The 24,625-nt window shown below is 42.0% G+C and overlaps 1 protein-coding gene across 1 annotated transcript in view; it reads left to right on the top strand.

The window, feature by feature from the left end:
• ska2 (spindle and kinetochore associated complex subunit 2) overlaps positions 1 to 24,625 on the top strand; it is a 64,736-nt gene that overhangs the window by 6,000 nt on the left and 34,111 nt on the right. The window contains exon 3 of the mRNA XM_036131989.1: positions 12,199 to 12,375. Coding sequence (XP_035987882.1) covers positions 12,199 to 12,375 — 177 coding nt within the window. The remainder of the gene's footprint in view (positions 1 to 12,198; positions 12,376 to 24,625) is intronic.

Raw genomic sequence — 24,625 nt, 5'->3', positions numbered from 1 at the left:
GTTCCTACCCTCATCTATGGTCACGAGCTTTGGGTCATGACCGAAAGAACGAGATCCCGGATACAAGCGGCTGAAATGAGTATTCTCCGTAGTGTGTCTGGGCTCTCCCTTAGAGATAGGGTGAGGAGCTCAGTCATCCGGGGAGGACTCAGAGTAGAGCCGCAGCTCCTCCACGTCGACAGGAGCCAGTTGGGGTGGCTCGGGCATCTGGTTAGGATGCCTCCCTGGTGAGGTGTTCCGGGCACGTCCCACCAGGAAGAGCCCCAGGGGAAGACCCAGGACACACTGGAGGGACTACGTCTCCCGGCTGGTCTGGGAACGCCTTGGGATTCCCCCGGAGGAGCTGGCCCAAGTGGCTGGGGAGAGGGACATCTGGGCCTCCCTACTGAAGCTGCTACCCCCGTGACCCGACCCCGGATAAGCGGAAGAAGATGGATGGATGGATGGATAGATGGATGGATGGATGGATGGATGGATGGATGGAGATGCATACTCACTCACTCACTCACTCACTCACTCACTCACTCACTCACTCACTCACTCACTCACTCACTCACTCACTCCCTTCCTTTATTCAGGAACTTGGCCTTGCCATCCAAAAGGTTAGCATGTCAACGTGCTCTGGCTAAGACTGGCTCTCTTTTTGGAGGCTATGTTTCCTGCTGCAGAGAAAAGACGCTCTGAGGGTGTTTAACAGAAGTAGGACCTGGCTAGCCTAGCCAAAATTGGATATCTATCTTTGTTAGCCTTCCACCACTGCAATGGATTTTCTTCCAAATATGTGAGGACCTCTTTTCCTACTCTGTTTAAAACATTGTCCCCTTTATTAGCCCTGCCATCATCTTCATCATCAGAACCAAGGAGGGAATTCAGTAGGCTGGCAGGAGGCGCTGGTTCTGCAACTTGGTAGAAGTAGAAGTGCTACAGCAACTGTCATGCTGCTGGAAATCCATCTTCATTGTCTCTGCAAGTGCCATTGTTTGCGGTTTTGTTTGGACTTGTAGGATTTCAGCAAGTGAAAGAAACTTAAGTTTCCTAAACCTTGGGTCAAGGGCTGCTGCAACAATCACTGAGTTAGCTGTTGTATCTGAGAAAGCAGTCTCCCCTTTTCATCGCTCCTGTAGCTGCTCTGCAGCAGTAAGTTGGAAAGCCCGGAGTGGCACTGACTCGGAAGGCAGCAACTTGGGTGGACTTAAGTAGCCCCTTCACAAGTGGCGGTATGGCAGAGATTGTTGTGTATTTCTGTCCACTCATAAACACAGCGGCACACTTAAAAGGCTTGAGAGCTGATGAAATCTCCTCCAGCAAGCTCCACTGTTCTGGCTTCAAATCAAGATACCTTTTGCCTTTTGTTGTGGCAGAACTGTCAAACAAGGTTGCTGTTACAGGCCACCGCTGCTCAACCAGTTGGCCTATCATATAAAATATACTATTCCATCTAGTGCTTATGTCTTGAACAAGGTTGTGCTGATATGCGGTCATTTGTTGTTGTTTTTCTCTCAGCTTAGTGCAAGCTAGCTAGCTTTTCTTAAAATGTTCAACGAGACATCTAGCAGCCCCGATAGCTTTTTCAATGCTTGGATTCTTCAATGCAGCATTGATAACAAGTTGCAAGGTATGACCTGCACAACGCAGAGAAGACGATTGATGCTTCTCCACCAGGATGTTTGCTGCAGCACCATTGTGCTGCAGCAAACATCAATGGTGCAAACTTAGTACACCATTGTCATGCACTATTTCAATGATTTTACTAGGAGGAATTTCAAACCTCACTAGTACTTCCTCCAACCACTCTGCAATGTCAGATGCTGTATGTCTATCCTGCAGTGGCATGGTGGTAAGGCAGACTGACTCCATATGCCAATCATCTGTGATGTAGTGGCATGTAACCCCTAGGTAGCCTTCATTAGCTACACTTGTCTATACAGCAGCAGTGAGAGCAAGCTTGCTGCAATTTGTGTTAATTTCAGTCCTCACTTCCTAGAAAGTGTCTTCATATTTTTTCTCCATTGGTTTTGTAAAGTGTGTCCTTGAGGGGAGAATGAAACCTGGGTTAAAAGTGCGGATAATTGTAGTGAAGCCTTCATCTTCAACCATCGACAGATGCCTCATGTTGGTGACGATCATGTGAAGGATCAAGACAGCTGTTGCTGTAGTGTGCATGATGTCTTTCCCCAACATGAAGCTTGTCATCGTTTGCTGCTTTTTACTGGAATAAGAAAGACAGAATGACTTTGAATTATACCGCTGCTGCATGTCAGCAGAAAACATAAAACTAGTAAAATCAGAGTTTAATTGGTAATCACATACAACATAATTTAGGTTACATAAGTTTTGAATGTTATTTAATACTTGGTGTAACAAGTAGAAATTAGTTTTTCTCAAAGAATATGAGTTCTGCCACAGAATTTTGGGTCATGTTGTAATGCATTTTAGAAACTTTATCTTCCTTTATCCACCTATATACATAAATGCAAAGCTTTTTGTTTTAATAACTCTATTAATACATATATAATAATTTTAACATAATTTTTGATGCACACATAATATTTTAACATTGTTCAGTAAATTGCTAATTAATTTTCTATTACTGTGAAACGCAAATATTTTGATTTACTCTCAGACATAACTCTTCAAATAAGCTGCCCTATTTTAACAAATGAAATATATTTTTTAAGATGTCTGCCTATTAAAACAGAAAGTATTATCAGTTAAAGTAGTTAGAAAAATACTTAATTTTTTTTTTAAATACCATGTGATTTAAATTATAAGGTGCTAAAAACACACATGCTTAAAATACAGATATTTACATGGAAATGTAGCATATGAAATCCCTATCTGATTGCATTTCCTCCTGTCTCAGTCCCATGAATTATATGGTCATCTTTACTCAAATATTGTCTGAAGATTAAAACTTGAAACTTGTTACTATTGTAGTGTGCAAGTTAGATTTATTTATAAAGCATATCTAAACACTGCTTAAGCCAGGGGCCGGCAACCTTTACCACTCAAAGAGCCATTTGGACCTGTTTCACACAATTAAAAAAAAACACTGGGAGCTACAAAACCCTTTTGAAATTGAAATGAAATAACACTGCATATAACGTTTTTTTTTTGCCTTTGTGCTATGTATAAACAAACTATACTGTGTTACACTTATGAAATCAATGAACGACTGCAGAGAAAACTAAATAACATTTCTGTATGGAACAAAACATTTTTAACTCTGATTTTCTCTAAAATTATCGACTGTCAGCAAACAAAAATGCGGTATTGTCTCTGCGTGCTGTCATCCTGTTACTGCCGCCGTGCAGCCAGCCGTCAAGCTGAAGCTGACATTCACTCTCACGAATGACACGCCCACACCACTGCCGTCACCTCTGCAAGGGGTTGGTGGTGGGGGATTAGTGGTAGATGTGATTTCTTGACTATGCTCACGCACAGAGTTGAAATATTTTCATTGTGATTTAGACAGGTGCAGTTAATTTTAAAGATGGGGTTTTAGCGCGTATTCAGACAGGAACAGGGAAAACGGCAATCGGTGGTGGGGGCTGAGGGGAGTCGAGGTGTGTTGCTGTGGGTGTGTTTAGCTGCTAGATGTAACCGCTGGGAAAGTTTTTATTTCTCTGATTTAATAACATCTTTATGGATCCCTCTCTTATTGTTACTCTGTGCTGCCCTACCAAAGTGTTCTCTCTCGCTCACTCGCTCGTCATTGGACACAAATCAAAGTAAATGTCTTCGTGTTTGTATTTTGCGGTGTAAATTGTGAGTCAGACTCAGATTTAGAAGCTGGTACAAGAAATAAACAAAGTGAGAACACGCACAGGTAGATTATCAGAGTTTAGTCCATGAATCCACCTGGATGGCCGCTTCAGAGATGTTTCAGGTTGGGGAGGTGTGGCCGATCTGAGCATCTCTATCTTTCTCTCGCTCCAGGCTGAGCCACCAATGCACCTGAACATCCTCAGGATTCTGGTGTAGATGTTGTGTAACTTTATTGCAATTTTATTCAAAGTATGTTCTAATTTTATTTCCATAACCTTTATTATGATGGTTGTGTTGTTGTAACTGCAACAGATTTTTTATTTTATTGTTGTTGCATCAACCCGGTTGGGACACTGAAGGGGGTGCGCGGCTAAAAACGTTTTGGAACCGCTGTTTTAAATATTAATTATTAAAATCTTAAAATATTTTAGATGTTACAAAATCGCCATAATATTCATAGAACTAGAAAAATTTCTGAAGAAATTTAGCAAGGCGCCTGCCTCTTGGTGCATACCGTACCGTCAAAAATACTAACAGGAAGTAACACTGCGAATTTCAGGTTCCTACAGTCTTCACAGCCCCGGCAGAGGCCGTCGAAAGGTGCCATGTTAAGTCAATGGACCTCCTAGGAGCCTCTTGCTAGCGGCGTTGTCATAGAGACTGACAGCTGCAGCCCTCTCTCTGTCTGTAAAGGCAGAAGAACCCTGGCTAAGCAGAAGTTGATAGGACCTTCCTAAAGCTACTTCTGGTTAGCAACATGCTAACGGTTAGCCGCTAGCATGGTTGTGTTCAGTATCACCGGGTGATGTTACTCTGTTAGTTTGGTTGAAATCCTGTACTAAGAAGTGCCTAAAAAGGGAGAAAATCCTAAAATTCACCAAATCTGTCAAGCAGAAGTTTGTACAAGCTTCCTAGAGCTACTTCCGGTTAGCAACATGCTAACCGTTAGCCGCTAGCATGGTTGTGTTCAGTATCACCGGGTGATTGTACTCTGTCAGTTTGGTCCAAATCCTGTACTGGGATAACTGAAAGAATTTGAACTGCTTTAAAGTAATTTAAGATAAATGTTGAATGTTTGTAGTGCTTTACTTTAAGATAAGATAAAATGAGATAGATAAAATGCTGTGTAGCCTATATTTTATAAAGATTTTCCTATTCTTACAACTCTCACAGTTTTAAGAAAATAAATGAAACTTTGACATTTCACACAAGCCAGGTATTTTATTTATTATTATATATCAAACAGTCTTTTTTAACTCTATAGTAAGTACATGTAATGTGTAATCAAATATGCAAGCAAATATACAGAAATTCATGCATATACAAGCAGTTAAATACAGTTAACTCATCCAATTTCACGGAGAATGGGTGTTTGTAAATTTGTAAGACACACACCTTAACTATCTTGTTTACATTTAGTTTAAACTGGTATGGAATGTGGTCCAAAATGTGAAACGCTTTCAGTCGCTGAATTGCACGCTCCACATGTATCCTAGGTTTCGAAATTGATCGGTTATTGTTCACTTCCTCCTGCGTAAACTGTCCATTGACGAGGAAAGACGGGATGTTCAGGGAAACTCCTTCTGGCAAAATGTCACGAATTGTGAAGCCCTTGTCTGCCATAACCATATCACCGGGATGTAAATGTTGGAGAAGTCCACAGTCAGCTGTTATTGCCTTGTCTGAGGCACTCCCACCGTACAGATGGTCCAGCAGCTTTTCTATTGGGGAAATGCCAACTGCACACCCTAGAGTTGCAATTTGGAGTGAAGTTTTCACGTCTGTAAAAAATATATATATAATTATTAATAAATATTACTTTTAGAATAAAATTACATTAATTCACCAAAGGGATTTTTTTTAAATTATTATTCAAAGGTTGTAGTACCTTCCTAGTGACCAGACTGACCTACTACAGGTGAAATTTTGATAATACCTAATAATACTGTATTACATAATATAACACTAATTTACTAAAAGGGGGTTTGTTTGTTCCATAACCTGAAACCAAGCATACTAAGACACACACAGCTTCTTCAAGATTGGATTTGGCCAGGCTTGTTCTGTGTATGTACACTGAGCAATGTAAGATCAGAATCAAATATGTAATCATACCTGGCCATTAACCATGATTCTGATCTTATATCTCAGACTCCCTCCAACAATGCTCAATTATTATAGAAATGAGAAAAGTTAGCAGATTATCATAATATCAAACTGGTCTAATGTTGTTTCTTGCTACGTACGCACATCTTCATGCTTCGGCTTGTCTGTAGACTGTTGCCAAAGCTAACGTTAGCTAACTAGCCGTAGATAGCTAGTTTCATCTTAACTAGGCGGCACAGAACAAAGTTTCTTCATTTGTTTAAAATTTGTAACTTACCTTATCAACTGCAGCCATTTCCTCTTCTCTTTCTCGTCACATGGAAAGTGGTAAAAAGACAGTTGAATGTCACTTGTTTTTTTAAACTCCGATCTATTTAAACAACATGGGACACAGCACTGCGGCATAGTCGCGCAAAAGCGTCAGAGCAGTTAGAGCGGACCCAGCGTTTGGACCCGGAAACAGTATTATTGGAATGTGGTTACATCACGACTTAACAACCATATTTCCTGATCCGTAAATGATAGAGACGTAATTTTTTCTGCGTTTAGTTTGTAACGGATAGGGGAAGAAGACAAGCTATCGTTTTTTTGCTGGAAAAAGTTTAATAAAGGCGTAAAAAATTATGATATAAAGGGGTGGTTATTCGCTAATTGCGTTGCCATGGTAACTCGAAACGCCAATAAAAGTAGTAGCACACATCTCGTAATCGACCTGCACGTTTTGATACCTATATTGTGGGGGAGCACGCTACGTTTCGGGCCGCATTAATCGTGACGGATGAAAAATAAAGAATTTTAATAATAAAGAGACGCCTTTAGAGGTGCATAGTAATAGGTGCCTCCATGCATTGGCATGGGAGGCAGCACTGCCTCCTCATTGCAAATGCTATGGCAGGCGCCTAATTACATTTTCAAAATGTACGAACTAAAATAAAACACATTTTAATTAAATACTGTCAGGTACGCCTCAGTGACCACTGTCCTACGGCAGCTTCCTTTCCTGCGTTAATTCCTGTCTCCAGTCCCTCTCCAAGCGTTCCTACGTGCTCAGACGTTTTCAAGTCAAGCCTCGATGCTCACGCTGTTCTGGATTCTACTCTGGAACCATCCTCGTGCTCCCTCAAGTGGGGCTGATGCCCCACCTGATTCCCCTGGTTCCTCCAGCTGTCCTCGAACCACCGTTCCCACTCGCGCTGCTCGGACCCTGACCTAGTTCCATCTGCTGCCCTCCTGTCGCTCAGTCACTGGTCTCCATCACGACAACGCAGCGCTGAGTTCCTCTCCTCCGCTCCACTCCCCCCGGCCCGGTCCCCGTGCTCTGTGGTAAGCTCACGGACCTCTAGTCACTTCACTCGCCCACTTTGAGCTGCCTAACTCCTCTCCTCTCTCCCCATACTGAACGTGTCCCGGCCTCCGCCTCTCTTTAGGCGCAGACCCCACCTGATACTCCGCGTTCTACCTTGCTCGTTCTGTGTTTGTATAATAAACATCTTAAACTGCTCTCAGTCTCCCCAGTGTGTTCTGCATGTGGGCCAAACACGTTCGAAACATAACAGAGGAACACTCTGGCCAAACTGACCCAGCAGGCACATTCGGGAAGACGAATGTTCCTTAGTGTGGTCCAAAGGACCACACTAAGGAACAAGATCTAAGACACTAAGGAACTAAGAAACAAGATCTTAGTGTGGTCCAAAGGACCACACTAAGATCTTGTTTCCCGCATCTCCTAGACTCTGCTTGCGAGCAACTGTGTTAACTGCTCACGAAAACTTTGGTCTTTCCGCCCTGGTTGACTCAGGGTGCGATTTTAATTTAATTGATCAGTTATTCGTTTTACGAGCCAATATTGAAAGTGTACCTTTGTCCACTCCTCTCCAGGTTTCCGCCCTGGATGGAGGCAGTCTTGCCCGGGTCACTCATCAAACTAAGCCCCTTGGAAGTTGTTATCTCCGGTAACCACAGGGAATTAACCTCGTTTTTTGTTTTCCCTGTTAAGCACGCTCCACTCGTCCTGAGTTATGCTTGGTTATAAAAGCACAACCCACATATTAACTGGACTGACCGAGGGTTCGAGTCCTGGTCCCGGCTCTCCTGTCACGCTGCATGCAGTCCGCTGTCTACGCGGGTCCTACTCCCACATAAACTTTCACCTAAGGGGACTCCATTAACTTAAGTCTGGTCCCCGAGCAGTACCATGACCTGAAGCTGGTTTTTAGTAAAGCCCGGGCTGAGTCGTTATCACCACACCGACCGTGTGATTGTGCAATCGAGCTCTTGCCGGGCGCCCCTCTACTTACTAGTCGCCTTTATAACATTTCCCGTGCTGAACGACAGGCCCTTGAAAAACATATTAAAGAGTCCCTAGCGTTGGGTCTTATCCTCCCCTCCTCCTCTCCGCCTGGGGCTGGCTTCTTCTTTGAAGGCAAGAAGGACGGTACCCTCAGTCCATGCATAGATTATCGTGGGCTAAACAGTATAACGGTTAAAAACAAATATCCCTTGCCACTACTTTCTTCTGCTCTTGAACTGGTTCAGTCCGCCACCATCTTTACTAAACTAGATTTACGTAACGCTTACCACTTAGTACGGATCCGCCGGGGGATGAATGGAAAACAGCGTTCAAGACCCCTCTGGGCCACTTTGAGTACCTGGTGATGCCTTTTGGCCTGTGCAACGCCCCATCTGTTTTTCAGGCCTTGGTTAATGACGTCCTCCGGGACTTTCTGAATATATTTGTCTTTGTATACCTCAACAACACTCAAACCCTCTCTGAACCCTAACATGTCCGTCTGGTTCTCCAATGTCTCCTGGAGAATCGTCTATTCGTCAAAGCCGAAAAGAGTGAGTTTCACAAGCCCTCAGTGGCCTTCCTCGGCCTCATCCTGGAAGGAGGGCGGGTCTGATCTGATCCCAAGAAGATCAAAGCAGTCCTCGAGTGGCCGGTGCCTGAAACACGGAAGCAGCTCCAGCACTTCCTCGGCTTCGCCAACTTTTACCGCCGCTTTATTAAAGGATATAGTCAGATCGCCGCTCCCCTGCACGCACTCACATCTCTGAAGATCCCTTTCCGCTGGAGCCCTGATGCCAACTCGCCGTTTGACGAACTGAAGACAAGGTTTTCACAAGCACCGATCCTCATTCATCCTGATCCTGTGAAACAATATACAGTGGAAATCAATGCCTCAGACACCAACGACCAGAGACTCCATCTGTGTGCCTTCTTTTCTCGGCGCCTATCCCCAACTGAGCGTAACTATGAAGTGGGGGACAGAGAGCTGCTAGCCATTAAGCTCACCCTGGAAGAATGGCGTCACTGGCTCGAGGGGTCCATGTAGCCCGTGGTTATCTGGATGGACCATAAGAATCTTGCCTACCTCCAGACCGCGAAGCGTCTCAACCCAAGACAGGCCCACTGGTCTCCCAATTCTACCTCTCCATCTCCTACCGCCCTCGCTCCAAAAACCAAAAACCCGACGCTGTATCTCACCTGTACGCCCCCAAGACTCTAATAAAGAACCTGCCCTCATCTTACCTCCCACCTGCACCGTTGGAGCCATCCACTGGGAGATAGAGGATTTAATTCAACAAGCCCAGCAATCAGACCCAGACGCTGGTAACGGGCCTCCAGACCGGACCTACGTTCCGCTTTCTGTTCATCCTCGTCTACTTCAATGGGCTGACTCAAAGAAATTCACCCATCCCGGTGTTAACCGCGCGATTACTTTCATCTCCCGGCATTTCTGGTGGTCATCAATGTCCAGGGACGCCCGGGAGTTTGTCCTCGCCTGCCCCGCCTGTGCACAGAATAAATCCTCCAATAAACCACCCGTGGGCCTCCTTCAGCCACTCCCTGTTGCTGAATGCCCCTGGTCCCACATAGCGTTGGATTTTATTACTGGCCTCCCGTCATCCCAGGGCATGTCCACCATCAGACGGGGACGGCGATCAGATGGATTCACCAAGATATCCGCCGCTGCCAGGAATTATGGACCCAAACCGTTCAGACCCTTTAGCGGACTACTGAGCAAAACTGCCGGTTTGCTGACCCCCCAACTACCCCCATCCCCAAATTCCCCCCCGCGCACTATCGCCCCGGCCAGCGGGTCTGGCTCTCCACCCAGAACACCCAATCCTCTCGCCGCAAATTAGCTCCCCGCTACTCCGGTCCATACGAGATTCAAGCCATCATCACCCCACGGCCGTTCGTCTCCGCCTCCCTCCACACTCCCAAGTACACTCCACCTTCCACATCTCCCAAATCAAACCAGTGCTCTCCAGTAGCTGGATTCTACTCTGGAACCATCCTTGTGCTCCCTTGGTCGTACCAAGTCGGGCTGAGGCCGTACCTGATTCCCCTGGTTCCTCCAGCTGTCCTCGAACCACCGTTCCCACTGGCGCTGCTTGGATCCCACCCTAGTTCCACCTGCCGCCCTCCTGTCGCTCAGTCACCGGTCTCCATCACGACAACACTGCGCTGAGTTCCTTTCCTCCGCTCCACTCCCCCCCGGCCCGGTCCCCGTGCTCTGTGGTAAGCTCACGGTCCTCTAGTCACCTTACTCGCCCACTGTGGGCTGCCTAACTCCTCTCCTCTCTCCTCATACTGAACGTGTCCCGGCCCCCGCCTCTCTTTAGGCGCAGACCCCACCTGATACTCCGCGTTCTACCTTGCTCGTTCTGTGTTTGTAAAATAAACATCTTAAACTGCTCTCAGTCTCCCAAGTGTGTTCTGCATGTGGGCCAAATATGTCCAAAACATGACACTGTAATTATTTTTAAAAAGCTGAGCTGCATCAGAGGGATCAAAGAGCCGCATGCAGCCAGATTACCACTTCACTGGTACGTTCAAGAGTTTTACTGACTTTCTATGTTGCTCTCAAACATACAAACAAACAACCGTGTCGCACTACTAGCCTAACACGTTGCACCGTTACGCTCATGGTCTAATTACAGCATAATTTTGACAACTTTCAGCGTGATGGCCCGTCACGCTGGTAACTTGCCAGTTGGGGTTGCTGGCTTGTTAGGCTAATTCACCCCATTCAACCTCCCAGGTATGTTCTATGTTATTCAGCTTATTGTGGATTCAGTTGTGTAATTGAAAACATTGCCATACCATATTAAATGTCAGTTTTTAGTCTTTTATTATTTTTAAATAAATTTCTAAATACATGTGACTTATATTCCGGTGCAACTTATGTTTTTTTTTTCTCTTTATGACACATTTTTTGACTGATGTGAGTTATATTCTGGGGGCGACTAATAGTCTGAAAAATAAAGTACATAACTAAACAAGTTAGGTGTTGTTCTCTCATAGAAAAGATCGGCCACAATGGAGAGGGGCATCGGTTGGGTTTCTGCTGCAAACAACTTCATGTTCTCCTTCTATAAATGATTCACTTGACCTGTTTTTCACTGTTTAAATCTGTCTTTCTCCTAGACATAGAAAATGCCTTTGCTTTTTCTGTAACTACCTGTATGTTCTCGCTTTCATCCTCTAGAAATGAAAACATGCTCAGAGCTTATCTGTGTTTCTTTCTTAGAAAAAGCAACTGCTGGAGCTATTACTGTCATTACCTTTTTCCTTTTCATATGCCTGCTTTGTTTCTTCAAAACCCCAGTCAGGCATGGCAGATGGTCACTCACACAGAGCCGGATTGTGCTAAAGGTTTCTTCCTGTTAAAGGGAAGTCTCTACTGTCCATGCGAACTTGGTATGTGTTCCTTGGACTTCATCATGTTGTTTGGTCCCCAATATTCTCTTAACCAACCTCTGAGGCCATCACAGAGGAGCTGTATTTGTACTGAGGTTAGATTACACACAAGTGGACTCTATTCATTCATCATTAGCAACCATCAGGAAACTTCTGAAGGCATTTGGTTGGACTCAGAGAAAGGGGGGCTGACTACTTTTGCACACTGCAAAAGTAGTAAAAAAAATTTTTTATTTGAAAAGATGTTTTAAATCATGTATAATTTTCTTTCTACTTCACAATTGTAAACCACTTTGTGTTGGCCTTTCAAATAAGATTCCAATAAAATATATTTATGTTTGTGGTTGTAATGGGAAAAAATGTGGAAAGGGGTATGAATACTTTTGCAAGCAACTGTAGGTCACAAGTTCCAAAGGGCATTAAAAAAGCACACGCCTACTAGCTTGTGCAAACATTCCTTTGAAACATGCAATAGTGTTTTGTGTGTATTAATTGACCAATTGAATGAAAAACAGTGAGGACCTTGAAATGGGCCAGTTATGTACAACAATGTAGAGGAGATTAATATGTTATAATAATTACAGTTGGGCTAATGATAGACAATGTGTTTGCAGGAAGATGTGACTGTGATGCTGGAAAATCTGAAGTCTATCAAGGCCAAACACTCTGTTCTGAGGTCCCAGGTCAGCAAGATCACAGATGCTCAGAAAGAGTCCATGGAGTTCATCAAGAACAGACTCAACAGCGCCACGGAGCTGATCAAACATTGCCAGCAAACCTCTGATTTGGAGGTACCAGCACTACCATAATACCCAATGTTCAAACATCACTGTATAACATCCCTCCCATGTGATCCATCTGGTTCCCAAATTTTCAGGAATTACACTTATCTAATGAAAACACTTTGCAATTTGGGCCATCACAGACGCAAGACGACAACTGTAGGAAAATCATGGCGAAATTTTTTCTCATGGCTCTAAATCTGTAGTCTTATGTCACACTGTGGGACAGGCTCAAGGACGACAGTTGTTGCCATCTTGCAACCAAATATAACCTGCGATGAATATCTGGCAGTGTCAGGTATTGAGAATGCCTACCTCACAGTGGGACAGCTGCTACGACCTAAATCTACCAATTAACAGCCACCATGGTACAAGACGCTCCACAGGTTCCAAACAGTAGTGCCCTGCACATAAGGAAAAAAAATTCATAACTTCTATTCAATTCAAATACATTTTATTTATACAGTGCCAATTCATGATACACGTCATCTCAAGGCACTTTCCAAAGTCAAATTCAATCAGATTATACAGATTGGTCAAAAAGTTTTCTATCTAAGGAAACCCAGTAGATTGCATCAAGTCTTGACGAGCAGCGTTCACTCCTCCTGAAAGAGCGTAGAGCTACAGGGAGAGTCGTCTGCATTGCTGATGGCTTTGTAGCAATCCCTCATACCGAGCAAGCATGAAGCGACAGTGGACAGGAAACTTCCCTTAAACGGGAAGGAAAAACCTCCAGCAGAATCAGGCTCCGCCTCAATCAACTGGGGTTAGAGAAGACAGCTGAGACACAAAAAGAGAGACAAAAAAAACACACGTTGATCCAGGAATCTTTTCTACGTTATATGATAATAGCGGATGATCTGTCTTCCCTGGATGATGTCACAGCTAACAGAATGCCAGACCAGGTGTACCTACTATGAAGAAAAAAATGACAGAACAAAAAGGTAAAAGATTAAATAACTACAAGCAATGCAAATTGGAGAACAGTAGGATAATTCAGCAGAGTGAGAAAAATAGACTGATGTTGTCCAGCAGCCTAAGCCTATAGCAGCATAACTATAGAGATAGCTCAGCGTAAACTAAGCCACTCTAACTATAAAATTTGTTAAAAAGGAAAGTTTTAAGCCTAGTCTTAAAAGTAGACTGGGTGTGTGCCTCATGGACCAGCACTGGGAGTTGGTTCCACAGGAGAGGAGCCTGATAGCTAAAGGATCTGCCTCCCATTCTACTTTTAGAGACTCTAGGAACCACCAGCAGACATGCAGTCTGAGAGCGAAGTGCTCTGTTAGGAACATACGGGGTAATCAGATCTCTAATATATGATGTCGCTTGATTATTAAGGGCTTTATACGTTAGAAGAAGAATTTTAAATTCTATTCTTGATTTAACAAGAAGCCAATGAAGGGAAGCTAAAATTGGAGAAATATGATACCTCTTGTTGATTTTCATCAGAACTCTTGCTGCAGTACTTTGGATCAACTGCATTTTGTGGACTTCCTGATAGTAAAGAATTGCAATAGTCCAGCCTTTAAGTAACAAATGCATGGACTAGTTTTTCAGCATAACTCCTGGACAGAATGTTTCTAATTTTGGCGATATTCCTGAGGTGAAAAAAGGAAACTCTGGAAACCTGTTTAATATAGTGTTTAAATGACATGTCTTGGTCAGCATTTTCACAGATTTTATTGTGCACAATTACTTTCATCTTGGCTAAGAAGTTTGCACTATAATCATTACATGCAAGTAATCTAACTTGAATGAATCTGTATTCAGCAGTATTTATTAAAGGCAATTGTCAAGCATGTGTCTTACCTTTTAATGCCGGACAGTTGAAAGTTATATATAACAGAATGTTATCATCCTGCTTATTCTATAGATGTTTCTGCTCATTACTATTTAGCTAAAATTATTTTAATGTAATACAGAGTTAGTTTCAACAAGGATCTATATTTATGGATCTTTGTGTGGAAACTGTTGTGTAACATTTACTGAAACTGTCATGAATATGTTGAAGCTAGGTTTATAAAGATGGAAAACAGTAAACTTCATGCAAAGATGCACTAATTTGTAGGTTTTAGAAATATGTTCTTTTGTAATCAGAAGCATTGCTACATATTTGGTCTTATTTTGAAAAGCTCAGTCAAGAAAAGAGAAGGGGTAGAGTGCCTAAGAGCTTTATTGAACATTCATTGGTTAATATTCAGGTTGTGAGTGTAGCATAGGGAGGAGACAGGAAATAATTTGAATGAGTTGAAGATTGACCGTGCAAAGGTCAATCAAACTAAATGTGGCAAATTAGATTGTTAGCAGTTATTTGTTATGCCTAATGTGAACTATAACTCCTTTAACAGCACATTTTAATAATCTCTGTTGGCTGTAACAGCCAGTTTATTTATTCAACCCTTGCTATTTATAATTCCTTGTGTGGATGGATTTGAAACCATCTTAAGACTCATGTTATGATCACATTACCTATTATCAGTCGTTTACTGACAGTTTCCCTTTACAGACAGGGAGACTGTCTGTATTATCAGAAGTGCCAATCTTCCCAATTTTATCTTTGATGACGGGTACTAACAGGACACTTAAAATAGAGTCAGGTAAAAGACTGTGTATAAAAAATGCTGTAAAACAAATGGAAAGTAGAGGAGCCAGCCTTGCACTTGCATACTTTAAATGCTCTGCTGAGATTCCATCCAACCCAGTCTATAGTTAACAAATAGTCATGAATCCATTTTTAATCATAACCTGTGCAATTTTATAGTGAAATACCCTGAATACAGCCTCAACACTTCTGGAACATAAATCAAACAAACTTTTATTTATCCCTTATCCTTGGTTCCAATTATTTCTAAATAGCATGAATTATTTTTGGGTCAAGCCATGTTAACCTTTCCGTGTATCTATAATGCCAAACTTTATTTTATAAAAAGTCGCTCTATTTTTCTTCTTCTCATGGATGTTTGCCGGGCGATCTTGTAAATGTATTTGCGTTCAGAGTTGCAGTTCACTTGATACAAATAAACACTTTTGAAACAGTGGCATTACACCTAATTACTTCATATAGGCGAACAAAGTTTTAGTCATACAAACGAAACATTCACGACAAAAGACGCAGGCCTGTTTTCCTCACTATTTTTTACACAGATCTGTGATCTTTCATTTTTTAAAAACGTTTCAACTCAGAGTCAATGGCAAAATATATATCATTAATATCTTAAGCAAGGCACCTACTTCAAGAAGGGGGGTTGGGGGGAATAACGATCTTGTCAGTCATAATTCGACTTACAAGTAGTTTTACGCTTCGGCTACGTAAGTATCCACCTCTTTATCTCGCAGACACTTGGACAGTTGTTCCTCTTTTCATAGTTTTACGTCAAATTCAACAGTTTGGATACTACATTCGAAATTAAAGGCTCTTCACCTTAATGCGCCCCCACAATGCTGTGCCTCTTTTAGTTCCGCTATATCACATAATCATCACAGTAACTTACTGTATTTCCCCTTTTTTATTTTTATGCATTTTTATGCATTTTTTTATGCATTTTCATACTACTGGTTTACACTGGCCAGTTTCTTTTAACTTTGTTTATATATTCGGTCTATTAATCGGATAAGCACCTTTTAAGCTTCTTTATGAAAACTAGGGAGCCATCTAAACCCAATATCCGATCTAGCTGGGAGCTTTTTTTTTAAATTTTTAGAATACTCAAAGTGTTTAAACTAAAGTCAATGTGCACACCGCTTTTTCAGAAAGGCAGCTTTATTATTCTATCCAGACGAAGAAATATGTATTACTCTTCATACAATACGGGGCTTGAAACCCACTTTCCTTGACTGCAGTATTTTTTGGGGGCTGGTGCTGGGCTCCCCGGAATCTTAAACTGTTGTAAGCCACGCACAACTGTTTACCGACATTCCTTTGCCCTTAAAAGTTATAAAAATTCTGCTCATATAGGATCTGACATCACAGCCCCTAGAGATGTAAAAAAGGAAATCTCACCTTATCTTCTTTGCAGTTCCTGCTGTGATGTCAAAAAGCCCACTCAGACCGGGCGAAATCACTGTTTGTGAAAGAATTGACCTGGCTGCGGTCAACCCAGGTTCTTTTCCTGAATATGTCATCACATTATTCAGGAAAAGAACCTGGGTCGTAATGAGTGGACCGGACAACACAAACATTAATATTCCATCGGTGTATAAAACCCTTATGGAAATAAATTTTATTACAACCGTATAAACACACTTGAGCCACATCAGCAAAGCTTGGTTTCCAGAATGCTAACGGAAGCTATGCCTGTTAGCTCCAGGGCTTTTACTAAGTCAAACCTTAAAACAAAACAGTAAAACCATTTTAAATAGACCATTTGACTTTACATGCCTAACTCTGCCAAGTCTGTCTGTGTCTCTGTGTCAGTTCAGTTCTCTTTGAGGAATCCACTTGGAAGCAGTTGGAGCAGGGTAAAGGCTGGTTGTCTCAGCAGCGACAGTGAGCAGGCGGCTGGCTCGAAGCATGGCTGTGAGGAGTTCGGAGTCCTTCATACAGGTCTCAGGCCGTAGGAAGCTCAGCTCTGCGGGGGCTGCAGCATGTGGATGCAGGTGTGGCTCACTCATGGGTTAGTTTTTCTCCTGCACAGCTTAGAAAGATCACGAACAGTCTGTTTCATGGCAGTCGTCTGTTCAATTTCCGATGTTGGAAAAAGGCAGGAATATACTCAGCTTTGCAGGTCTCTCCAGTGTGAATGTCGCTCCAATGCTGCTGTTGAGGAACAGCATGCTAAGAGAGCGTTTGTCCATGCACAGGTTTTTTTATACAGTGGCCCTCTGCTGTGAGAAGCCATCTCCTGGGGGCCTGTAAAAGTCTCATATTTCAGTGTTTCCCACAGCACTATGTTGGCGAGGCGGCTGCCTCGCCAAATTCACGCTACCGCCTCGCCAACATTCCAAAAAAAAAAAAAAACTAACTCGATATGCTTGCATGTTTATTTGACGTTAACACGCATTTTTGTTGTTGTTGCTTTCTTGCGTGCATATAGTGAATGGCAGGGAAAAAACAGGCAAAAATACATGGATACTTTGAAGCGAGAAGCGACTTCACCCAAACGTCCCCCCCTTGCTCCGCCAGTCATCCGCGCAAAACTTGTCACCCCCCCAACCGCTGATTCTGACTGTGCTCTCAGGATTCTCTAGGTGGGCCAGAACTTGATGTAGTAGGTGGATGATGGCATCATGCACTCCACTCCACAAAACTGATCTGTACAGCACCTCATGAGCCTGGAGATAATGCCATCTGGCCCTGCAACCTTCCTCACTTTGATTTTTAGGGGAATGTTTTTCATCTGGCGCATTATGAAAGACAGAGTGGTGAAGGGTGGCTCATTCATGGAGTCATCTGAAGCAGAACGGAACCAAAGGATTTGTAGTTGTGGGCAGAAAGGGGGTAGGGGGTGGCAGGTCAAACCTCAGTGCTGATTCAGCTTATTCACCCATCCCAAGGCCCCATACAATCTGCACATTCTGTTTGTGACCTGAAGTTGTTTTCAGACTTTTCCAAACATTGCTGATATTGTAGTCTTGCAGCTCCACCTCCATTGTCATCCTGTAGTTGTTTTTTCCTTCTCTGATCTTCTTCCTCAGTTCTCTTTAAACAGCTCAGTTAAAAGGGCTAAAAGTTAAAAGCCCTCTTCTTCTCTTTTGGCAAAACTTTTGTCTGAGGGTTTATCCAGGGCTTGCCGTTGGAGAAGCCCCTAACTTTCATAAGGGTCACTGCAGAATCCCCACAGAAATTTGATGGCCAAAACCACAAAATCTCCGATACAGCTGCCGATTTGGAAGAAAGAAAACAACTTGCCAAATCTTAGTGGTCTGCCAATGTCTTGTCCTTTCCCCTCTTCTTTGACCTACATGAACAGAGCATTTCAAACTTGTGTGACAGAACGGCAAACCAAAGTACACCGGAATGGAGGTGCGCAAATTATGCATGAACTCTAGCAGGTGATGCACCTTTACTTACTACAATCAACTGAAAAAGTAGGTCACCATGTTCAACAAAAGCACATCACTCAAAAAAACTGCAATGAAAATCTAATTAAATTTAAATTACTAAAGGAAATAAGAAATAAGCTAAGCATATTCTTGGGGATTTCTGATCTAAAGTAATTTTATCCAACTTTTCGAATGCTACAACTAGAATACCTTGTTTCATTGTTTCACTGGAACTAGCTTCATCACTAAAAATTCAAAGTTTAATTGTTTCTATTCATACATTACTCAAAGCTACAACGTAAGGTCTCTGATCTGACCTTTCTGACACTACAGCTAAAACAGAAAGCAGCAGAGTAAGGGAATAGCACAGTAAAGCCGGTGTTTGGTGTGTGCGCCTCTGTTATTTAGTGTAATCTTGTGTGTGCACGCTTGTGGGTGTTAGTCTGTGAGCATATCAGGACAATGTCACATGTTGTTCAAAGTTCAATCTGAATTTTGCCATGGCTGGATGGCATAACAAACCCCTGCAGTTTATCGCCATGAAGTTGGAGTTGAAGATGCCATCATACACCTGCTTCAACAAACCCACTGTCACCTGGACAAACCAAACAAGGCAAGGCACATTTATTTGTATAGCACATTTCAGTACAGAGACAATGCAAAGTGCTTTACATGATTAAAATACAGGGGGGAAAAACAGAATAAAAGCAAGTTGGAATAAAATGTAGAAACAAAATAGAACATGGGAAAATAGAAACTAAAAGCAAACATTAAAAACAGTTGGACTACAAAGTTGAACTAATGATGTTTCAGTAAAACAGTTTAACTGTTCCTTGCTTGGAGGATACGTAAACAGCAGGCTGAAAGATTTATACAGAAAATTAGAAATCCAGTGGATGATAAGACAGCCCCACGCAACAAACTCGCAATCTGTAAAAACATTCCTCTCTTCACTAGATTTACCATCGATAGGAACAGAACAAAATATGAAATTAACACAAACAATAACTGAGGAGGAGATCAATAAAGCTATTTCAAAACTGAAAGGGAATAAGATGGCAAGTGAGGATGGCTACCCGGCAGAGTGGTATAAACATTTTAGAAATCTAATGATTCCGCTGCTTAAGGATTGCTTTAATCACGTACTTAAAGGGGGGGAGACACCACCATCCTGGAAACGAGCCGTCATCTCAATGATCCCCAAACCAGGTAAGGATAAAACAGAATGCGGTTCTTACAGACCAATATCAGTTTTAAATATTGATTACAGGATATTTACAACAATAATGGCTAAGAGGCAAACTCATGACAATGTGAGGCGAGCCCTTCATCTCGTAGTCCAAATGAAAAACATAGAATCAATAGCTGTTAGTCTTGATGCCGAAAAGGCGTTTAATTCGGTTTGTTGGAATTATTTTTACTTAGTTTTGGAGAGATTTGGCTTTAATAACCAAATTATCAGGTGCTTACAGCCTCCATAAATGGTGACTTATCAGACACAGTATTATTGAACAGAGGTTGTCGACAAGGGTGCCCTCTCAGTCCCAGTCTCTTTGCGCTTCTTATTGAGCCACTAGCGCAGGCTATTAGAGAGCACAAAGACATTTCAGGTATAACTATTGGCAATACTGCACACAAAGTATGTTTGTATGCGGATGATGTTCTTCTAACGCTATCTAACCCTGAAGTCAGTCTACAGCACCTTCTGTCCTTACTTAATACATTTGGCACTTATTCAGGGTACAAACTAAAGCCATCACAAGATATTAAAAATGGGACAATATTTGTATAAAATATTTAGGAGTTCAACTACCCAAAGATCTATCTACCCTATACGAATACAATTATGTCTCATTAACATCAGAAATTAGGCAGATTTACAACGCTGGTCATTTTTGCCTATGAATATGTATATTCGGATAGATATAATAAAAATGAATATTTTACATATTTCAGGCACTCCCTATTTATGTACCCCCCAAGCAATTCAATGATAGGAACAGGATAATTTCGAAGTTTATATGGGGTAAACAAAAACCGAGAGTAAAATTTCAGACATTACAATTAAAAAAGGACAAGGGAGGACTGGGTCTACCATGCTTGGAAGATTATTATCGGGCAGCTCAGATGCGAGTTCTGATTGGTTGGTGTGATCCTGCATGTGAGGCTAAATGGAAAGAGATAGATCAGTCCTACTGTGAGATACCCCTTCAGTCACTGCTTGTCGACCTACCTCAAATTAAAAAACTTTTAGATGCAGACCAAATCCCTATGTTTCAAAAAGTACCAATAGACATATGGTATAAATTACTTAAAGAAGCGCCCGCATTTTGAGGTGGCCAGCATACGACACAAACTTCCTACCTGCAAATATAGATAACAGATTCACACAATGGTCATGCAAGGGCTTAACGGGTTACTGGAAGATGTCAGACAGGAAGGTACTAAAAGATTACCAGCAACTTGTGGAAATTTATAATTTGGAAAAACAGGACTTTTTCAGGTACCTCCAGTTAAGACACCTTTATGACAGAAATATAAAGTTTGTAGGAGAGGAGGACCTGGGCCTAGTTAATATCCTTCTGGACTCGTGTAAAGGAAATGCCCCAAAGAAACAGATATCTAGACTATACTCATGTTTACAAGTGGGAAGAAATCTTCATACAACATATATTAAGGCTAGATGGGAAAAAGAAGGGAAAATATCAATAACTGATGAGGACTGATTAAATATATGTAATGCTGTCACAGTTACTTCCAGCTCAGGTTTATGGTGAGAATTTTCATGGAAGAACATGGTACAATTTTTCATCACACCTAGTATTAAGAGCAAACAATGTAAAGACCCTGACAGGGCTCAGTGCTGGAGGAACTGTGGGTGTATGTCAGCGGGACATTTCCATATTTTTTGGGACTGCACCAAGATTGCACCCTACTGGACAGAACTCACAAGAGAAATTAGCAATGTCATCCTGAACTTAACGTTTGATTTCACTGTATCCTACCGATGTAATCTACCCCAAGGACTGAGGAAATCAGACAAATACCTCCTATTAATATTATTGGCAGGTGCAAAAAAAGCCATAACCCGCAAATGGTTATGTGCAGACCCCCCCGCCCCCCTCGATCCTGGACTGGAGGGATATTATAAACGAAATCTGCATTATGGAAAGACTGACTTTCTCATTAAGACTGGCTGTCGAGAAGTGTGAGAAATACTGGGCAAAAGGGGTTCTTTATCTAAAACAGAATATATTGTAAATTAACACTTTCCATGTGTTTGTCTCTCTCATCTACTCGATTGTTCTTGACTGGTCTGTACTCTTTGTAGTTTTCTTTTTGATGTAGTGTCCTTTGTTCATACTAGATGCTCTAACTGTTTAGTTTGTTTTGGGCTGCTCTGTTCTTTGTTCATTACAAAAGAAAAAACGATTAAAAATAAAGTTTAAAAAAAATTATAGCTCAGAGGACAAAAAAGCTACAGAGAGCAGCCCTATGCTTTAAGATTTGTGGCCACAGAAAGGCTCTGTCTGCTTAACTTGACTCTCTCTTTACTGCCTCTATCAGCACACAGTTACAAACCAGAGAACAGAGGAGAGCAGCTCTGCCTTATTTTATTAGATGTGTAATCCAGATATTTATCCAGGTGGATTACTCCTTAACAATATCCAAGACATAAACATCAAAACATTATTTGTATTTTTTTCTTTTATTTTCTTTTATTTTTGTCATTTATAATGACATATTTTTTATGATTTACCATTTCTCCCGAATTTATTTAAATCCGAATCAGAATCAAGTTTATTGCCAAGTAGGTTTAAACTTACAAGGAATTTGACTTAGTGTTGATGGTGCAGACAAAATAGATATATATACAGAATCTAGAGCTATGTACACAGTAGACTGTGCGTTAATGTAACACAGAAGGTCTGGAGATGCTACATTGGTGTAGCTTGTATGTCCTGAATGGGGGAGGGAGAGAGGCAGTGTTAGTGTCATAGGGGGCTTTGGGCTTTGTTAATAAGGCTGGTAGTGGATGAGAATAAACTGTTCTTGTGGCCTGATGGGTTAGGTCCATCAAAGTTGCAAATATTGCAAATATTTATCCTTTACAAATATGCACTAATGCGCATATTTGTAAAGGATAAAACACACTAAAACAGCATCACTTTTCAGAGGAACATTTCAAGTGAAGTAGTAAGTAATTCATAACTTTATAATGCTGTAAGCAAGAGAAGATTTTGATCTGCTGAGGGTGCTGTCTGCCACGTTGCTCCAACGTGGCGCTGCTTTGACGCAGGCATTTTAGGGCAGGGAGGGGCTAATCTCGGAATGTCAGCTGGAAAGGTCTGACTTGACAGAAGATAATCTAATTAGGAGGATCTTATCAAAACAAAGCCATTCTCGAAATCTGCAGAACCTCTACATATTATTTTAGATGAACAGACTCTAACACTATTGTTCAGTTAATAATTTTTTAATTAGAACAGATGTAACTGGCTGAATAATTGGATCATTGCTCTGTTGCTTATGCACTTATACTTTTTTTGTGTTGATAAATTTTCTTGTTCAAAGAGATGTAGTGCTGCTTCAGTAGTGAATAACTGCATGTGAAACTATACTTATTTTTTTCATGCTTCTCAGTGAAGGCGGACGCTTTTCTCTCCTGTACTCCCCCCCTCCCCCGTTTCTCTGCCTGCTTCTATCAATCTTTTTTGGAGCCTCTTTTTACATATCTTCCAAATTATAAATTACGGATCTGGTCAGCTGGACTCTCAATGCAATTGATAAAATTTTCTCAACAAGAACACTGGGAGTGAAGGAGGGCCCCCCTGTGCCTGACGGTACATGTGCAGCTGGACACACAGTGGGAGAACGATCATATGTATGTCCATTTTGTCAGTCGAGGATGTTGAAATGTGTTCATAATGGCAATTATGATAACAGGATTTCTGCTTTTTGGAGCTGGCAGTTACATAAAGTATGGGGAAATTCCGAAAACGTCAGCTGTTTTGGCCCATGTCAAAGCTGCCTGAACTATGTGTATGATATGTCTGCTACCAGCGCTCAGACTGAAATGCTGTGTAAGAACTGCAGGCCAGCTGTAGTTTCTGAACTTGCTGGCAGAATGGAAACAATCTTGGAGGAAGCTGGACTCTGGCAGAATGACCACAATATTGGCTCTTTTGGAATCGCCATTCAGATGTACCCGTGAGACTTTAAAGGAAGTAAGAAAAAAACAGTCTGCCTGCCCAAAACAAATGCTATTATCAGAATCTGGTCACCCCTTTGGCCTCGAAAGGCAAACAATCTAAATTTCTCCTAGATGTTATGTAAACAAGATGCTATGTGACATCTGTGACCTAGAACAGAGAACTACTGAACTGCCTGATAACATCATCACTATCATATTCTGGCTTTGAGAGCAATCGGCCATCCTTCAATTCAATTCAAATTCAATTCAGAAATACTTGCGGTCTATGTACTCAGCTTCTTGTCCATCTCTGATGCACCTGACAACTGCAGAGTCATCTGAGTATTTCTGTAGATCACGGAAGTTGGACTTGTGCTCTAAGTCTGAAGTGTACATAGTGAAAAGGAACGATGAGAGTACAGTCCCCTGTGGTGTTTCTGTGTTGTTGACCACCTGGTTAGACAACAATCCTTTAGTCTCACAAACTGTGGTCTGTTTGTCAGGTAGTCTCTGATCCAGGCGATTGTTGAGGCTTCCACCAGAGTCTCCAGAAGTTTCTGACAAAGCAAACCGTATTGTATTAAATTGTATTAAATGCACTAGAGAAATGAAAGAAGAACATGATCCTCACAGTGCTGCCTGTAACTATGCAGACAACACAAAGCTCTACATCACCATGTCACCAGGTGACTATGAACCAGTTCAGGCACTGAGTGAATGCCTAGAAGAAATCCATGCCTGAATGTGCCAAAATTTTCTTCAATTGAATAAAAACAAAACTGAAGTAATAATCTTTGGACCAACAGAGAGATCAAAAGTTAGCACACAGCTTCAGCTAGGAACCTCAGATCAGGCCCGAAATCTGGAAGTAGTGATGGACTCAGACCTGAAACTCCAAAAGCATCTAAAGACAATTGCCAGGTCGGCTTTCTATCACCCAGGGCAGTCAAACTTTTTTACAGTAGCAGGCCACACACTATCAGGTAGGGGGGTGCACTCATACCGGTGCCCGAGCCCCGGAGGGGAGAATTTTGAAAAATAGTCCCCCTGATGTATTTTGGAAGCTTTCAAGACAGGTGA

Source organism: Fundulus heteroclitus, unplaced genomic scaffold (genome assembly GCF_011125445.2).
Source record: "Fundulus heteroclitus isolate FHET01 unplaced genomic scaffold, MU-UCD_Fhet_4.1 scaffold_463, whole genome shotgun sequence".
NCBI classification, from domain to species: Eukaryota; Metazoa; Chordata; class Actinopteri; order Cyprinodontiformes; family Fundulidae; genus Fundulus; species Fundulus heteroclitus.
The sequence above is the reverse complement of the archived record's forward strand: the minus strand, read 5'-3'. Positions and strand labels throughout refer to the sequence as shown.